The sequence below is a fragment of the Physella acuta genome, unplaced genomic scaffold (assembly GCF_028476545.2).
Source record: "Physella acuta isolate Inbredline_101_S28 unplaced genomic scaffold, ASM2847654v3 ptg000866l, whole genome shotgun sequence".
NCBI classification, from domain to species: Eukaryota; Metazoa; Mollusca; class Gastropoda; family Physidae; genus Physella; species Physella acuta.
This window is the reverse complement of record NW_026732383.1, coordinates 2501-20855: the sequence shown is the minus strand read 5'-3', so window position 1 is coordinate 20855 and position 18355 is coordinate 2501. Positions and strand designations below refer to the sequence as shown.

At 32.8% G+C, this 18355-nt stretch overlaps 1 protein-coding gene across 1 annotated transcript; it reads right to left on the bottom strand.

Annotated features, from left to right (window-relative positions):
• Nucleotides 1-2691: 2691 nt before the first annotated feature.
• LOC131952335 (serine palmitoyltransferase 1) lies at nt 2692-15255 on the bottom strand. Its single transcript, XM_059314950.1, has 15 exons — nt 15130-15255; nt 13922-14026; nt 13219-13322; nt 12836-12929; nt 12648-12720; nt 9964-10096; nt 9589-9718; nt 9178-9267; nt 7262-7465; nt 6656-6752; nt 6401-6455; nt 5732-5849; nt 5079-5152; nt 4514-4618; nt 2692-3469 (listed from the first exon to the last, which is right to left on the bottom strand). Exons 1-15 carry the CDS (start codon nt 15196-15198, stop codon nt 3406-3408), a joined length of 1515 nt encoding a protein of 504 aa, XP_059170933.1. The 5' UTR covers nt 15199-15255; the 3' UTR covers nt 2692-3405.
• Nucleotides 15256-18355: the final 3100 nt, after the last annotated feature.

Genomic DNA, 18355 nt, shown 5'->3' with positions numbered 1-18355 from the left:
GGGGGGGAGATTTCTAATCAGTTCTAGTGGCTGTGTAAGGAAGTGGTGGGGTGGGGGTGGACAGCTACTAGGTGGGTCTGTTGCAGTAATCAGTTCTTACAACAGACATTCCTTGTTTGTCTTTCCCATTATCAAACCTTTCACCCTAACAGTCCCACTTAGTTGAAGGTAACAGACTGGCTAGTGCTCAACTTTTTTGTGTGTATAGAGAATGTAGGTATATAGCATACTGTCAAACTAAGTGAGTAGGCCTATATATATACTCACATATAAGCATAAAGTGTATATATATATTATTAATGTGTATAAACAATTGTGTATGTATAAGTTTGTATACATATAAATTATATATATATGTGTTTGTATATAAGTTTGTATACATATAAATTATATATATGTATGTGTTTGTATATATATGTATATTTATTTACAAATATAAATATATATTTATATACATTTATAATATATATATATACATATATATAATGTATATATATATATATATATATATATATATATATATATATATATATATATATATATATATATATATATATATATATACACTTAACCTGGCTATAAGCAGCACCACTATTTTTTTATGTATATCAGATGTCAACACGTGTGACTGTATCACATGACATGTTTAAAAATAGCCTGCTGCCAATGTTAGATCAGAAAATCTTCCACTTGATCTGGCAACTATTTGATGTGCAGACATCACAAACAAAAATATCTTAGTTCCTGCTCTTATCCAATCAATAATACACATAATATTTATTATAAAATTATTATTCTTGAATGTGTAGAAACTATTTATAAAGATGACAAGACTTAAATATTATTTTTATGTTATTCTGATTCAAAAAACAAACATATAAAAAAAATGAAACTCAAATCCTATAAACAAACACTTTATTTCTAATTGAAGATCTCACACGACAATTCCTGTATAAGTTTAAGACACTCACACTAAAAATTTCCTCAACTACAAAAGCAATTTGAAAAGTTATTTCAAAATGTATACATTTTTATATAATCAAGACAATCAGGGGTTAAAATTCCATTTATATTCTTATAAACAATAAAAAAATATTCTTGGGGTTGTGAAGAAAGATAGATCTAATTAATGTAGGTTTTGGCAAATTAAAATGTACATTTCAGTTCATGAGCTGGATAAATGGCCTGTACACTGTACACACAGTGACTCAAGGTGTGGAATGGCTCTGCAAGATGCTATCTGGACTTTCCTGCAAGGTAGTGCCAATACACAATGTTTAGAGTTGTGACCCCTACAAGACACGTTTGTGATAGAGTTATAGCCCCTACATCACAAATTGTTATGTTGGAGTCATGGCCCCCCTACACCCCCAATGTTGGAGTTATAGACCCTACACCCCCAATGTTGGAGTTATAGACCCTACACCCCCAATGTTGGAGTTATAGACCCTACACCCCCAATGTTGGAGTTATAGACCCTACACCCCCAATGTTGGAGTTATAGACCCTACACCCCCAATGTTTGAGTCATGGCCCCCAACGTTGGAGTTATAGACCCTACACCCCCAATGTTGGAGTTATAGACCCTACACCCCCAATGTTGGAGTTATAGACCCTACTCCACAAATGTTGGATGCAGGGGTAACAGTACATACACCACACTCTGTATTGACAGGATTATGGCAAAAAGTGCCTTACATCACCAACATAAACATTCAGGAGACACAGCATCATAGCCAACCCAGCACCTGTCATGCCGGCCACTTACCAACTGACAAACAGATGGACAACATGAGGGACACAAGACTACTATTAAGCTGTGAGGGTAGGTTGGTCAACATTTTAAAATTATTGGTGAAAAAAGTATCAAAAACCTACTTTATAAATTATTTGTATAAAATAAATAGAAAATTTCAAGAGAAAGGGTGCAAAAAAAAAATTATATATTTATACAACTTAATAGAGAGGTGATTAATATCTTGGCAATCAACTGATTTGAAGATAAATACTTTAAAGCTGTGCAGTTATAAAGTTAAAATGTCATATTTTACCAAACATATTTAACAGCAGACTAAAGCTTAAGAGAGAAAAAAAAACCATGTCATTAAATAAATATTACAAAAATAAAATTCTTCGTATTGTCGCTTGGTAAAGGTCAGTTTTCAAACATGTAAATAACACCAAAAAAACTTGTTAAATCTGATTGTAAATTATCATTTAGCTGCTGTTTATCATCACAGTTTCAAATGTGCGTTGGTTAGTAGTGCTACAAAACTAAAAATAAAAAGTGCAATTAGGATAAATGACAAAGTTCAGCACCAAAGTACAATTTCACCTGGATGTTGATAGAATACTTTTTATTGTTAGCAAAATTAGTTGTATGCAGGTGTAGATCACACAGTATAAGAACTTTTAAACACAGGTCAAGTTTTACATCACTAACGAGGCACCATAAAATTATTTTAAAATGTACCAATGATGTAAAGCTATTTCATTTCCTAACCTCATTCTAAACCAAAGGTTTCTCTAAACATTGACAAATGGGTAAAGATTAAACCAAAATTATAACCTAACCATCAGCCTTGGCTTGGGGGGGGGGGGGGGGAAACAACAAACTATCATGAGTTTGTGAACTTTTTGAGTTGAATTAAATAATATAAATTACATTTTACTACTAAAGCTCTTTTTTGTAAAAAAAAAAGTCAGCTGGTATTGTGGATTGAGTGAGCTGTGTGTAGAAAATAAGTATTTAACTTTTACTACGGGGCAAGAGATGCAGATAATGTTATCCAAATAAGAATTTTTTTAAAAGTGAGTTTTGATTGAAGTAATAAATTAATCACAACTTTCATAATCTAAATATCTGTGAGGACAGGAAATAATTTATTTAAAAAATTGCAAATAAAGTTTATATTCAATTATTTAATATTTGATTCAGTGATGAGTAATCTCAAGTAAATAAAAACCCATTAAAATCTCAGCAGATCCTTTAAGGAGTACGATTCTCGGTCAAAGAGTTATTGCAATAGGACAAAAACAAAGGAATTTAAGATTTTAAGTTCAGAACTCTTATGTGACAAAGTTTACAAAACCTGATATTTAGAAGGATATTTAAACAGCATCACAAGAAAAATATATACAGCCTGAAATAAAGGAATGTCTTGTGTATCAAAACCATCACACTGGTTTTATAAGACAGTAAACAGTGGCAGAGATTTTGTTTGACAAACCAGACAATACATTTTTAAAATTAATAGTTATCATGTAATGTGTTATCAATGTAAAGTATTTGTAAAGTAATTCAAGAGTGCAATAATGTTAAATGAATGGTCGGGGATAAGGATATGAGCAAGTGAAACGATGGGCTTTGATTTTAAGGCAAAATTATGCATTGCATGAAATAATTTATCTGGATGCTATCATTTCATCTTCCTGCTTTACAGAATCCATTGGGCTGGACATGGTGGAGCTGGAAATATAACAAAAAAATGGAGGTTATTAAAATTCACGAAAACTTAATTTTAAGATGTAAAACAATTAATAAAAACACTGAGGTTATTAAAATTCATGAAATCTCAATTAAAAAATGTAAAACAATTAATAAAAACACTGAGGTTATTAAAATTCATGAAATCTCAATTAAAAAATGTAAAACAATTAATAAAAACACTGAGGTTATTAAAATTCACAAAATCTCAATTAAAAAATTTAAAACAATAAAAACAGCTAGGTTATTAAAATTAATGAAATGTTAATTAACAAATTGAAAACAATTAACTTGTAATAAGTGTGGAGCTTTTAAACCATTTAAATATTCTGATTAGATACATTATAAATCAACTTGTTAAATCTTGTTTCAAACAAATACTAGTACTAGGCATACTATCTAGCTTTGTATTGACTATATAGTATATTATTCTGAAATTGTAACACTCAAATAAAAACCAGTTGCAACCTTTACTCACTCTCTAACCTTACCAGCATCAATCAATCTACCCTCAAAGCATACATTGGTAAAAAAAAAATATATTGATTTTTTAAAAATGAAGCATATAAAGATATGTAATTCAATTTTAAGTAATATTTTATTGTAATTAAACCTTTTACTATATAACAACCTATATTTTAAAGACAGCTATCATAACCCATCAAAGACCAGTGAATTTCTCACAGCAATGAGGCTCATGTAACAAATTAAAATAGAATTACTAAAAATGGAATGTACTGCAGTAAGAGAGCTGCTCAGACTACCTACTGGTAATTATTTTATCAGGGACGAATAACCCAATTTGTCAATTTTTTAAATAAAAAAAAAAGGTTTTTAATGATCAATTGTCAGATATTCTGGTTCTAATTTCACTACACGGTATGATTCATTTACAAATTATCAAGGAGTCTTATCCACTTATAAAGCAATGAAGCAAGCAGTTATCTAGGCTTTAAATATTTCTTGTGAGGGAAACAATACATGACAAGTTTCAGTCTATTGATTAAAGAGTAAAAGAAAACTTGCCTTCCTGTTTGTTTATTCAACACCGCTTCAAAAGCTTCTGATATCACTTTTACCACTTTATTAATTTCAGCCTCTGTTAGTTCACTATTTACAGTCAGTCGAATACTGAAATACAGTTTTAATAAACATTTTCAGAAAAGCTTCATTTCCATAGATGTTTTATTAATACTTTTATTCTCAACATATACATTGTAAATAGAAGTGCTCCATCCAAATAAATATACCACTGGCACAAATTAAAACAGGATTATCACAGTTTAAAACAGCTTATATTCAGGTATGTGATCAGACCATGAAAAATAAATAGGACATTTATTTCTGGACAAGAACTCAGTTGGTTTTATCTATTTTTTATTATAGGAAATGCAATTAAGTTTTATTTTAAAATTAAGCTAATTTTAAACTGTACTAATCTAGTCTAGTTGTACTCTTGTTATCAATTTAAAATTATGCCTTATATTCTTTTAAAGATTGGCATGTTAAAAATGTAAGTCTTCAACAGAATATATTAAAATATTATTATCAAAGTGGCACATATTAAACAGCAGGACCAGGCTTGACTTACCTGGGTGGCATGAGGACATGTTCTTCTTGTTCCAGAGATCGAGCTACAGTTAAAGCCACGCCTTCTTTCATGGCCTTGAGGAGGAAAAAGTTTTATATGTCAAATTTTAGTTAGGGAAAAAGTTTTTATGTCAAATTTACGTTAGGGAAAATGTTTTATAAATTATTACAAACGATATTTTTTTATATCAACAGACAGAAACAGTTAGAGGGGTAGAGTCAAGAGGACAATTAGACTGACAGACACAGGAGACTAGTTTTATATCTCATGGTTGCTAGGAAGGTTAGAGAGGTGTGCTGGGGTGAAAGGGATTCTATTAACAATCCTCCCTGCTACTGAAACTACTGCACTAAATAAATGCAATAATCAGATTTATAACTGAAAAAGTATGTGGTGCTAGTGTTGCCAAGATTGAAACTACTGTCAAGAGATGTGATTCAAATGAAGACTAATGGTGAATTCATTGTAATTATAGGGGAAAACAAAAAGACAGTGGTAAAAAAAAAAAACAACATAAGGGACTGAAGACATGGAGGGATACATTTTTTAAATTTGCTGTAAAAACAAACTACAACCAAAAGAAGAAACTTCTGTATCCCAGTAAATGTGGGGTTTAAAATGTTAATGTTGCTGAGTGTGATCAGCCTACTCACATGTTCAACCACCAGTTCCAGAGTTGTCACATCAAAATCTCTGTCATCAGCTGGTTCATTCAGGTAAATGTGTTTCACAGGGGAGCGCTTGTCTCCCATCACACCAAATGCAGAAATACTGAAAGGTAACTCTTTTGTTAAAATCTACACTCGCATTTATACTATCAATGAACACTTGCATGTATACTATCAATCAACACTAGCATTTATACAATCAATCAACACTAGCATATATACTATCAATAAACACTTGCATTTATACTATCAATCAACACTTTCATATATACTATCAATCAACACTTGCATATATACTATCAATAAACACTTGCATATATACTATCAATTAACACTTGTATTTATACTATCAATCAACACTTGCATATATACTATTAATCAACAGAGAATGTATACTATAAAGCAACACATAAATGTAAGCAATGCATACTGTAAAAATACTTTGATACAGAACCCATAGAAACTCCAATTAGAATTAATTTGAAAAAGCAAAAGGACAAGCATGGAACAGATCTGGGACCACTTCAAAGACTAGTGTTCCAAAAATAAAACAACACATCAGTTTGAAGAAAGGAAAAAAAAATAGATTGTCAGGATTAAAACAGCAGTTCACTTTTTTTTTAAACTTAATATCTTGCTTATTTGAATACTTACTTGCTTAATTTTTCATGAACCTTCTCACAGTTTTCTCTCAAATCAACCAAAAGTCCTGAAATAAAAATCTCACAAATGGAACTTCTAGTGTCACGAGTTCTTAGTATTATTATTAGGTAAACAATTCAAGGAAAAAAAACAAAAGAACAAAAAAAAAAAACAACTCAGCACTACTTATAAACCTTCCTATAGTATAATCCAGTTAAACAGTGAGTAACCCAGGTTGTATAAAATAAATAAGTGAGTATTCCTTACTTGGCCGTTCTTGTAAAATATGCAATGCTTCAATAGCAGCAGCAGCTAACATGGGAGGCTGAGATGCTGAAAAACAATAGCCCAAGCCAGACAACCTCTGTGAGATGGGAATAGAAAAAGGGTGTAATTAGTGTGATGATTAATTACGCAAGTCATTAATTTTATGCATGGTCTTTAATCCTTATTGACAGTTAAATACATCTCAAATCGTGGTAGATGACTTCTTTTTTAGTTTGCGCCAATACCACAAGACTAATTTCGTATGTCTTAAAACTTGACCACTAGAACTAGACTAGATTAGGCTAGGCTTATGCCTAGTCAATATCTATTTGGGAAAAGAAAAAATTTGCAGTTTTATGAAGATTTCCTGACTATTCATCAGATTTCATGAATTTCCAGATCAGGAAATTTTCTGAGTACTTAGCAAGATACAGAATTAATACAGACTGATTAGCATATTATGTATCTTCATATGATGAGGTTATAAAAACTTTCATTTCATATTTGAAAGGGAACCAGTGCATGATTAAGATGTCAGACGTTTGATGTAGCAGAATATATACAAACACAACCTGCAAGATCATACATTCCACCTGTGGTTATTACCTGGTGGTCAATGATAAACTTTTTGCCAGCACAGAATCCACCCACAGAGGCCATGGAGTTCTCAAGTGATCCAGATATCAAGTCAAGTTGATCAGGATTAATACCATAGTGCTCTGTGACTCCCCTGCCTGTGTCCCCCATCACACCAAAGGACAAGCACTCATCCAGAAAAATACGGACTTTGTATTTCCACTTGAGCTCAACCTGCAGAGAAAAAAATAAACTTTATTTTTTTGATAATGGCTAAAACGATTCGAAATAAAGAACAAAGTATGTAAGTTACAATGTATAAATTAAAAATTAAATACCCTTTCAGCAATCTTGGATTTTTACAAAGTATAAGGAAATAATGACTGAGACTGCTAACCAAAACGTTTCTAGTTCGAATCCGGGTTGAAGTCACAGGGCTGCCTACTTGTACGGTTTTGCCCGTAACTTTACGATTTTGACACCCAGGTTACGGAATTACGATTATGCTGCAAAATTACGGTTTTGATTTCAGTAGAGTAAAAAAAAAAATTCTGATGGTAACTTAACTTTATGTTCCCGGTCTGAGTTTTATATTTTAATTTAGCTAGTTATATTTCAGTATTTCAGTGTGTTATCCGGTTCTAAGGTTCTCAGCCTCTTCCGTAACAATCCCCCCTCCCCCTTCCCGCTCATGTCATGGCTGGCAGCAGTCGTGTTTATATTGTGAACTATTGACCCCGCGAGTGGTCTGTGTAATACCTCATGAGCCGGTGTTGTACGTAGAGAAAAAAAAGGGCGTGGCCTAAATCATTGAAAGTCTGGTCGCGCAGTCTGGCAAGACATATTTGCTGAGGCGGTATTACTACTAATACGGCTAAATGCCTAAATAGCGAGATATCGAGGCATTTTGTTTGAGATGTGCGAGCAGAGTTTCTTCCAGGCATCTCTTCGGGGGGGGGCAAAGCCCCCCCGAAAATTTTTACCGCCCCCCCGAACGAAATGAAATTTATATAATTTATATAGAAAATATATACTTTTAACAGTGTCCGCCCCCCCGAAGAAAGTCTACCGCCCCCCCGAAAATTTCAAGTGCCCCCCCGGAGAAAAAAGTCTGGAAGAAACACTGTGTGCGAGAAGACAAGATATTACTAAACAACGAGATCTAGGCTCACCTAGATCAATTACGGATCATATTTTTAAAATTGTTCTTTTCTTCTAGATATTACATTGATAAAATGTAGATTTAAAAAAAAAATATTCAAGAAATATGCTAATTCTAAACATCGTCACCCGTCGGCCGCTTACGGTTTCTTGTTCGCGGGAGAAAAAATCCTGACACACACACAGTCGAGGGGTCAATGAGTTCACATTGGTTTAGATATCCGTAAAGTTGGCCTATATAAAATATATATATTGCGCTATATCATACGTCATACTACTCATTGCAAGAACAATTCCTATTTGAAATTTTCCATTGTCGCCTTACATTCTGAATTTAACGGCGTTTTTTTAAAAACTAATTATTAGTCCATAAAATAAAAAGTAGCACGAGTCGCCGACTGTCATCATTACGCTGATGAGGTTTACGATCGTATAATATGGGTCTTATTTACATTGTATTTAAAAATGTGTAAAAATACGGAAAGTTACGGAAAACCTATGCTCTTGTTACAGGGAAAAAATTTTTGGGGTAGGCAGCCCTGAAGTCAGTAGAACGTGCCTGAGTCCACCCAGCTCTGATGGGTACCTAACTCATGTTAGTGAAAGTTACAGCAGCTGGGCATAACATTTCCACATTATCCCTTCATATGCCAGGGTCACAGAAAGAGGTGAACTCTACTTCACTTACCCCATGGACTGTCAGGTTTGAAACAGGAACTTAACTAACATACATTTCTAAACAGGTTAAATGTTTTGATAAGAAAAGAAATAGAAACACAGCATACCAATTTAGGCAGGGGGCATATGCTGCCAGTGTTTATGTACAAGCCTTCAACTACAATGAACCTTCTGGTAACTTTTGCCTTCTTAGGATTCTAGTGAATGAAAACAAAGATCAAAAGATGAGCAAATAAAATAATAAATTTTGTCTTGTATTCAAATTTTCAAAATGTTTACACTATTTTAAGATTAACAAAAGTACTGATCTTCCAGATAGTTTAAACCTAATATATATATATATCTGTATTTATAATTTTTATTATCCTAAATTTAGCCAATAAACAAAAAAGAGAACTTAAGGGTTCCACATGAATATCATACACTTTTACAGAGTTTTCTGTAAACAAACAAAACAAAAGTTTACATTCAGCTTTAGTTAAAAAAATTAAATTGTAAAGAAAAGAAACAAAAGATACCTTTTTATCAGCCTTGGCCTGTTCTATGAGAAGAGCTTCAAGGTGCTCCATGTCATTGTGTCTAAACCATTTAATGTGACTACGAGATGCAACTAGTCCTTTCTGGATAGAAAAATTCACGTTCTCGTCACTGTAAAAATACAAGACATAAAAATACAATATTTCATGGGCAGTGAAATTTAAAATAACCAAAACATAAAAGAAAATACCAAGATTAATTACACTTACAGAATAAATACTATTTTTCATAATTAATTAAAAGTTAAAAACAGTGAAAACATAATGAGGTTTTATTACATTTTATTACCATGGATATATTATCAATTTGTGTTTTATTGATGATCTATAAACACAGAAAGCTGTATCATCACTTACGCAAATATAATGTCTCCACGTTTAGAGTAGGCAGGTATAGCACTGGCAATAGTAGCAAAGCCATAGGAGTACAAAATGGCTTCCTCAGTGTTCATAAACTTGGCTATTTCATCTTCCAATTCAAGATGTACATCTACAAATTTAAAAAATCAGTAAAACAGACTATGGCTAAACTACGACATTGTTTATAACTACAGGAAACTTTTAAATTTAAAAAATTGGGATGCAAAAATCAAATGTATGACTGTTAAGTCTCAGCCCAGGACAGAAAAAATAAATTGTCTACAGGATGTTCCTGTGTTTAACCAGCCCTGTTGAGCACCTGACTTAAGGGCATGGGCGGGTGATGAGTACCAACTTCCTTATTTCCGAGTCAAAAGATGTAATACTTGGCTAATAGTTATAACTCAAAGAGTTAAGCATAAAAATATTTTTTTTTATTTTTTAAATCTTCCATTGCCATGGTGACGGCGGCCATATTGGATTTTATTGACGATTTTTAAATGGAAATAACTCAAAAATGGTTTGTTCAAATTTCATGAAAACTTAATATAGTCTGCAGACACATGTGTTTAAGACTTCTGATAGATTATATTTTCAAAAAAGAAAATAGGTTTTTTTTTACTTTTTTTTTTCAAACATCACTGTAAAAATTTCATTATTTCGTCCAATTTTTTCACTATTTCAACAACAAAATTTTTTTTTTACAAAAATTCCAAAAAGTGTTCTATCAGTTTTATTTGAATATATATAAAGAGTAACTGGAGCAAATTTAGTTCAGTTCTGATAATTATTAACAAAGTTATTTCAACAATTGTACAAAAAAACATCAAACTGAGAAAAACGCAAAAAACTAACAAAAAGTTGCAAAAAATGAAAATTTATCGCTGTATGTCACTAAAATCGACCACATTTATAGCCTGAAGTATGGTGCTGCTGAATATATTCCTTCTGAGCTTGTTCAGCTGTTAGTTTTCTTTTTTTCTGGCGCTGTTTGTTTTACCTAGAGCTGTAGTAAAGCTGTTGTCATGGCGTCTTTTTTGGCGTCCTTCACTGGGTCTTCGACTATGGTTTCCTTCTTTTGACAGCAATGCCATAGCATGCCTGGGCCCAAAATTGAATTATGCTATCGCAGAAACAGCAGTATATTTTGCATGGTCTCATGTCTAAAGCCAATTATGATAAGACGATGTCTTTGTTTATTGTGAAAGTCCTTGTTCTGGATTCTTTTGCAGTTGTATACTTACGGTTTACAACATTTTTATTACTGCCACACCATGCTTGAAGCAAACACTTTACACTTTTTTCATCAATAGTAGCCACTATATCACAGTGGGCGAGGAAATATATTGATAGCATCAAGAAGCAAATCACAGTGGACAATAATTCTGCATGGCTGTGGTTTACAATTAGCACTACCAGTACTAGATGTAACAGTGCTTTCTTCTGTCTGTAAAAACTGTCTTACATTGCCGCAGTTTCTTAGTAAATGTGCATATTACATCTGCACCAGTGCTTGTCTGAATAGTGCTAGATTGAGTAGAGGTAGCTGCAATCAGTTGCATTCGGACGTGCTCTAGCTTTAGTAAATTAGTTAGATGTGTGTATCTATTTTTAGCGAGTGTTTTGTTCTACCCATTATCGAAAGAGAAACAAATTAAATCGTCTCTCTGCTTATGATAATTCACACAAACTAGTCTAAACTGTTAATAGTATATTTAATTGAAATAATTCTATATTAAAATAATGTAAGTATTTCACAGACGCTTAGAGAAACAAAACTAGATCAAACTTAGCAACGCGCTGAAACTAAGGGAATGTTTACTTCCGAAGCGAAACGACCAATCGCTAACTAGCTTCCGCAGTTGTATGCCAATGAAAAAATTGAGGTAAAAAATTTGCATACCGGAAAAACCCGACTGAGTAAAATAAACAACTTTATGACGTAGAAAAATAATCACATTAAAATAGGTATTTTGATTGGTCACTTAATTTTAGAACAAATAAAGAAAGGAGGTCACGGCCTTTCCATTGATATGAAACACATTAGGTTTCCGCGAAGCCTAATAGTACTTTTCAAGGTCGAAAACTTGCTATTTTTACCAAAAAATTAAACAAAAGACCCTGTACACACTACATTGAACCCGGTTTTTCATAAATAAATACTGTTTTTAGGGTCATAACAATGTCATTTTTAGATTCAACGACGGTTATTCTGTATAGATCAAGTAAAAGTGGGAAATCGATGATTTAGTGGATTTATGACGAAAAGTGCACCCGCCCATGTCCTTAAGCCAGGGAAAGTAAAGACGGCTAACCAGACAATGCATTTGTATGCATGGAGAGGGAGGGGCAGGAACAGATGAACTTCAATACTTCTGCAACCTACAGCATCAGGTCTGAAAAGGTAGTTTATTGTTACTAGCCTTGAAAAAGACATTGGACAGTGTGGCCTAGCAGTAGAGCGCTAGACTGCTAACCTAAAAGTCACAAGTTCAAATTCAGGTTCAAGTCAGTGGAACGTCCTTGAGTCCATCCAGCTCTGATGGGTACCTTACTCAGGTTAGGGAAAGTGTTACGCTTAGGTTCGTGCGAGAGGGTTTGAGTCACCTGACTCTACTTCATCTATTCAATGGATCGTTAGGTCTAAAGAGGGATCTTTACTTGAAGAAGATAAAACTTACCCATAGTTCCATAAAACCCCCTAGGCCCACATGATCCAACACCATAAACTCTCAAAGCTTTAACTGCTCTCTCCTGCAGATCAAACAAATACATCACAAAACATCAATTTACATGTTAGACATTAACAGAAATATGGTGTGCTGTAGCAAGGGCAGGCAACTACTCAACAACAGGGGAGGTGACTTACACTGATCTCCTTCCTCCCAACCATACCAAGGAAGTTGAAGGTGGCCATGTTGATGCAAGATTTACCATTGACTTTAATGTACTTCCCATTTTGTCTAGAAATTTAAAAAATTGGCATAATTTGTTATGAGTAAAACAAACAAAAAAAAACTTATTACATATCATCTTTACTAATTACAATCTATTAAGATTCAGACAACTAAAGAATTGCAAACTGAATTTCTGCAGATTTGTCAAAAAACAAAAAAAAAAACAGAATACCCTGACACACAATTCAATTGTTACAACAGTTTTACTGATAAGTGATATAATGCTTATAAACTAAAAGAAGTGATAATTATTTAATCAGTTTATATATGCTGACCCAATTACTTAGCAATTTACCCTTCAATGCAAAATTTCTCCATAGACTTGATCAGTGGATGATCATCTGGTACTTGTGGGGCTAGTGGCTCAGGTTCCCATTCTTCAACTAGCATGTCCTTCTCCTAAAATGAAAAGATCAGAACCCATGTTATAAAACAAAGATTGAGAAGAATAAAATTGAACAAAATTTTTTTTTTTATATTCATCGTGTAATATGCAAATCAACAAGTATTAAACAGCTGCGTGATCATTTATTATTAAACTTCATAAATAATTTTAAAATGACTTGTTTGCATAATTAAATAAAAAGGTCTTGAAATTAATAAAACTGTTAAAATAAGTACTTGTCTACACAAATAATTATACTAGGCTACTGCCAAAGCTAGTGGTTTCTATATACATAGAGAAAAATGGAAGCTAAACATCACAAAGATTTTTTTTCAAAGTTTCAATTTAAAAAAGTGACTGGTTCAACATAATTATTCACACTTCAGTTGTGATTATGGTAGAATAAGAAACAAAAAGAGCTAGACTATTGGCCTGAGCTCCAACCACAAAGTGACAAAGAACCACATAATGCTTAAGATTTTTGAGCCAGCTTACATTTTGTATCAGTTATGAGGGATTATCATTTAAATTCATGGTATTATATGTGGTGTGAAAAGTTTTAAAAAATCTACATAGCCTAAGTGCAAAAGCGTAGACATCAACTGCCACTCACCTTATCTGTCAGAACTGTCTTGTCTGGAGAAAAGCTTTGAGATACGTAAATTTTAAAGATCAGTACTATTAGGGCAACCTCAAATACGATATGATACCAAGGAGCCTGAAAAGATAATGGACAAGAGTTACATCAGATTCATTATTTAACTGATCTGGAGCAGAAATATTTTAAAAAATGTTAATTAAAAAACCATAGGCTAGTACTTTTTAATATAAAAATATAGAAATGGTGTCATATTAATTTCTGTCCTGGCTATTATAATGTTGGTGCAAGATGAAGAAATAGAATTGAGATCAGCTCATCAACTCAGTTTAGCCGACTAGATCTAGTTTTCTAAATCTATACAACATGTAGCCAGAAGAGAAAAAAAATAGTTTCTCTATCAGTGAATTACTATTAAAATTAAGCAAAGCCAACTAGCTTTTTATAATTTTAAATTTATCACTCCACAGTAGTCCACAGTCGGTGGTGTTAGGACTTACTCTTGCATTTTTCTTTGTCTAAAGTCTAGCTACTTCTTCATCTGACATTTATCATCTAGAAATCTAGTTATAATTTAAATAATTATTTCTAGTACAGCAGAAACTAGCACAGCCTTAACCTCGAAGTTAAGAGATCTAAACTAGACTAGAATCTAGATTTACATCTGGCTAGAATTAAGGCCTAGTTGGTAGATTTAGAATAGACTCTAATTCTATCATTCTTTCATTCTAGATCTAGAAATCTAGATCTAGACTAGAATCTAGTTTAGATCAAGAATCTAGATCTATATTCTACCACTTGTTGATTGTTGACTAATCAAATCCAAAAGAAAAAGTTACACTGGATATTATTACATAACATAATCATTAATCAGTGATGATGAGTGATCATTCTCATAAATCAGTTTTAGGTAAATTTCTATAGATTTAGATCTAAATCTAGATCTACATTCATTAGTGTGATTTAATGAATGAATGAGTCGTCTTGCTGATTCATTGGTGAATGATAGATTGCATTGAGAAGAAACTCCCCCCCCCCCCCCCCCCCCTCTTTTTCTCATTTGTTGATTGAATGATTGTTGCGGCCACATTAGGCTAGTTATTTTAAGATAAATCCGAACTTCAAAGGCCTAAATCTATATAGATCTAAAAATAACTAGATCTAGTAATCGCTAAAAACAGTTATTTCAAAATATTTAAGATTAAATAACAGTAATAAAAGACCTGCAAGACTCCTTGTATCAGATCGTACATGTCCCATGTAGCTGGTATGTACGCCATTTTGTATCTCATGAGTTCCGGAACTTAGAAATAGGCCTTCAGTAGTATTTTCATTCATGTCACGACGCATCCAATTTTGGACTAAAATAATTAGGCAACTGGGTCAGTTGCCATAAAAAATAAACCGGGAGTGATCTCCCCTAAACTTTCTCGAATATTCTTATATAAAATAACAGGGGATGGGAACTCGGGCTATAGACATGATTTTTAATCCATTTTAAATACTTAAAGTTTTAAAAATAGAATAAAATCTCGTAGACAAATTAATTGCACACCAAGTGAACGCGAATAAAAAAGCGCATAATAGTGCGCAATATTATTAGTACTTTTAAAATTTACATTAGTTTTTTGAGAAATCGGAAGTAGCGTAAATAAGTACTTCCAGTCAACGAAAAATTCTCAAAATTTGACAGAAGGTAGAGAATTAGATCTTTTACTTACATATCAAATTTCATTTATCTATCTGAAATAGTACTCAAGTTATAGGCTTTTGAAAAATTCAAAGTAGAAAAAGTACCACTTCCGGTTATCCGAAATCGCTCAAAAGTTGATACGGATCTACGATTTTGATAAAATACTTGTATATGAAATTTCATCAACCTAGCTGTAACGGTACTCAAGTTATCGTGTTTACACACGGACACACACACACACAGACACACACACAGACACACAGACATACGGACAAGATTGCAAAATTATGTTTTTCCGTATCAGTGAGATGTAAAACGTCGAGATTTGCAAAAATCTCGATTTTTTTTTTTTTGCACGATTACAAGACTTTCTCTATACTTCGTATATACGAGAAAGTAAAAATTTAGATTTCGGTTAGATCTAGTTATTTTTTTTTTTTGCGCATTGTAGACTTATTTTAGAAAATAACGTCATATAGATTCTAGATTTAAATTAAATTATCACACAGTCTACTAAGTGTTTACAATAAAATTTTAAACGTAGGCATACAGTTTTCATTTAGGCTATATTTATGAATCATCAGTTAGTTTTAGCCTACTTAAATTGTAATTTTATCATAATTAGGTCGATTATTAACTGATTCAGTATGTATTAAGTATCTTATTCAGTGGGTCATATCGAAAGACGTATTATGATGACATATTTTTTTTCTAAATAAAAATGTAAAGCCTTCGCTCAAAATTGGGCTGTGGAAACTTTAAAAGTATTGGCTATGTTTTCTCATGTATATAAATATTTATTTTCTTCGGGGGGGGGGGGGGGGGATGATGGACATGGACATGCTTGAGGAGGGGGGGGGCAGTTTCCACAGGAACTGCATGAAAGAAACACTGAATTATGCTTTTGACTTTTAAAACACATTTCAATACAGTATAGGCTTTTTTTCTGTTTACGTGATAGTGAATATTCATGTTTGTGTGCAATAAGCACTGAATAATATTGTTAAAAGCAACGTTGAACCTGTATTTATATTTAGGTTTGCACTTTTTAGCACTCGTTTTTCAAAGCCGCATCTTATGTGCTCCTAAAAATATGAAGCAAAGTTTAACTTATAAACACATACTATTTCCTGATATGGGGCCTACAACAAAAACGTGTTTGTTGTTAATTTGAGTTATATAGGCCTTCAGATACCATATATATATAAAGTATGTAAAGGGATTATAATGTCCTAAAGGTTTGTATTTCTACACTGAATTCTTGCAATAGCATACAGTGTAAATGTTTCCTCATAATGAATTTTGTATTTTAAGTATCCTTATTAAAATCTAAAACTAAATAATTTAGCCTAATTTTGCTACGTGTTTACTTTTGTTATCAGTGTATTAGGTGTTAATAGGAATTTATGTAGGCTAACTAAGAATGGGTCTTGTCCAGATAAGCCTCATCACAAATGCAAAAAGTGCACGGGCGAAAAGTTAAGACCCGCCCCTTGTGACCTAGATCTAGATGATTAGATCTAATTTATTTCTGATGTCTAGAAATTTTTAAATTTTAACGAACGCTATAAAAACAACTTATCCGCCAATAGGGTTCCGGTTGAGGTTTTGTTAGAGTTAGGGTTGGCTTAAGGGGTCATCCATAAATGACGTCACACGTAGGGGGAGGGAGGGGGTCCGTAATTTTGAGACGATGTGTGATGAGGGGGAGGGGGGGGGGGGTTTCAGATGTTGCGACGTCACATTTTTGCATTATAAAAAGCAATGTTAGAAAACGAATTTTAGACGTTATTTCGCGTTTTAGATATCTGTTTTAATAAATTGTAATAGTTTAGACAAGATTTTGGAAAAATATCGATGTTTTAAAAAAATTCAACTGCAATTTTGAGGGGGGTTGTAGGTTGAGGTTTACCGTCATTTTAGGAGGGGGGGGGGGGTCTGGCTTTTTGTGACGACGTGTGACAGAGGGGAGGGGGGGGGGAGGTAAAAATCGTCAAAAAAAGCGTGACGTCATTTATGGATGACCCCTAAGGGTTAAGGCTAAAGTTACCAAAATACAGATCTTTTTATTGCCAATTATTAATGAGATGTCCCCCAATGTCCCCCTCTTCAATAAAATTTAATTTTTTTTTTTGTGGTGGCGGGGGTTAACTTTTTTGGCTGGGCTAATCTGGACAAGATCCATTTATATCATTTATTAGTGTTATTGTCGTTTGGTATACAAAGCAAAACAAAGTTGTTTTTCGCAATCGAAATAGACTGAGCGATAAAGTGTATTCATTATGGTTCAGTTGTTTGGTTTCAGAGAAAAGCAAGAGCGTTTATTAATGTGTTGATGCGATTCGCTTATGCATTTTTACATCCGAGACGATACCCAACGCTGCAAACATAATTAAATAAATAGTTTCGTCTACAATATGACATCACATTTATAGATATATATAAATATATATATATATATATATATATATATATATATATATATATATATATATATATATATATATATATATATATATATATATTTATTTATTTATTTATTTATTTAATTATCTATTTATTTATTTATGTACATGAATATGTATATGTAGGCTATGTATAAATGTTTCATCTAGACGTTTCATCCTTTTTGACAGTGTTCAAATTCTGGCTCTCCATATCCATTAAGTTCCTGGTTCGTGCAGTTACTTCCTACCGTGGGACTGTACACACCAACACACGAGGAACACACCGATGAACACACCGTCACACGAGGA

Bases quoted from the DNA above. Each gene is read 5' to 3' on its own strand.
- LOC131952335 (XM_059314950.1), bottom strand. From the start codon at position 15,198: ATGAGATACAAAATGGCGTACATACCAGCTACATGGGACATGTACGAT. The intron at 12,721-12,835 runs GTAAGTCACCTC...TTTGATCTGCAG, and splicing joins TTGGGAGGAAGGAGATCAGT to GAGAGAGCAGTTAAAGCTTT. The intron at 9,719-9,963 runs GTAAGTGATGAT...GTATTTTTACAG, and splicing joins CGTGGAGACATTATATTTGC to TGACGAGAACGTGAATTTTT.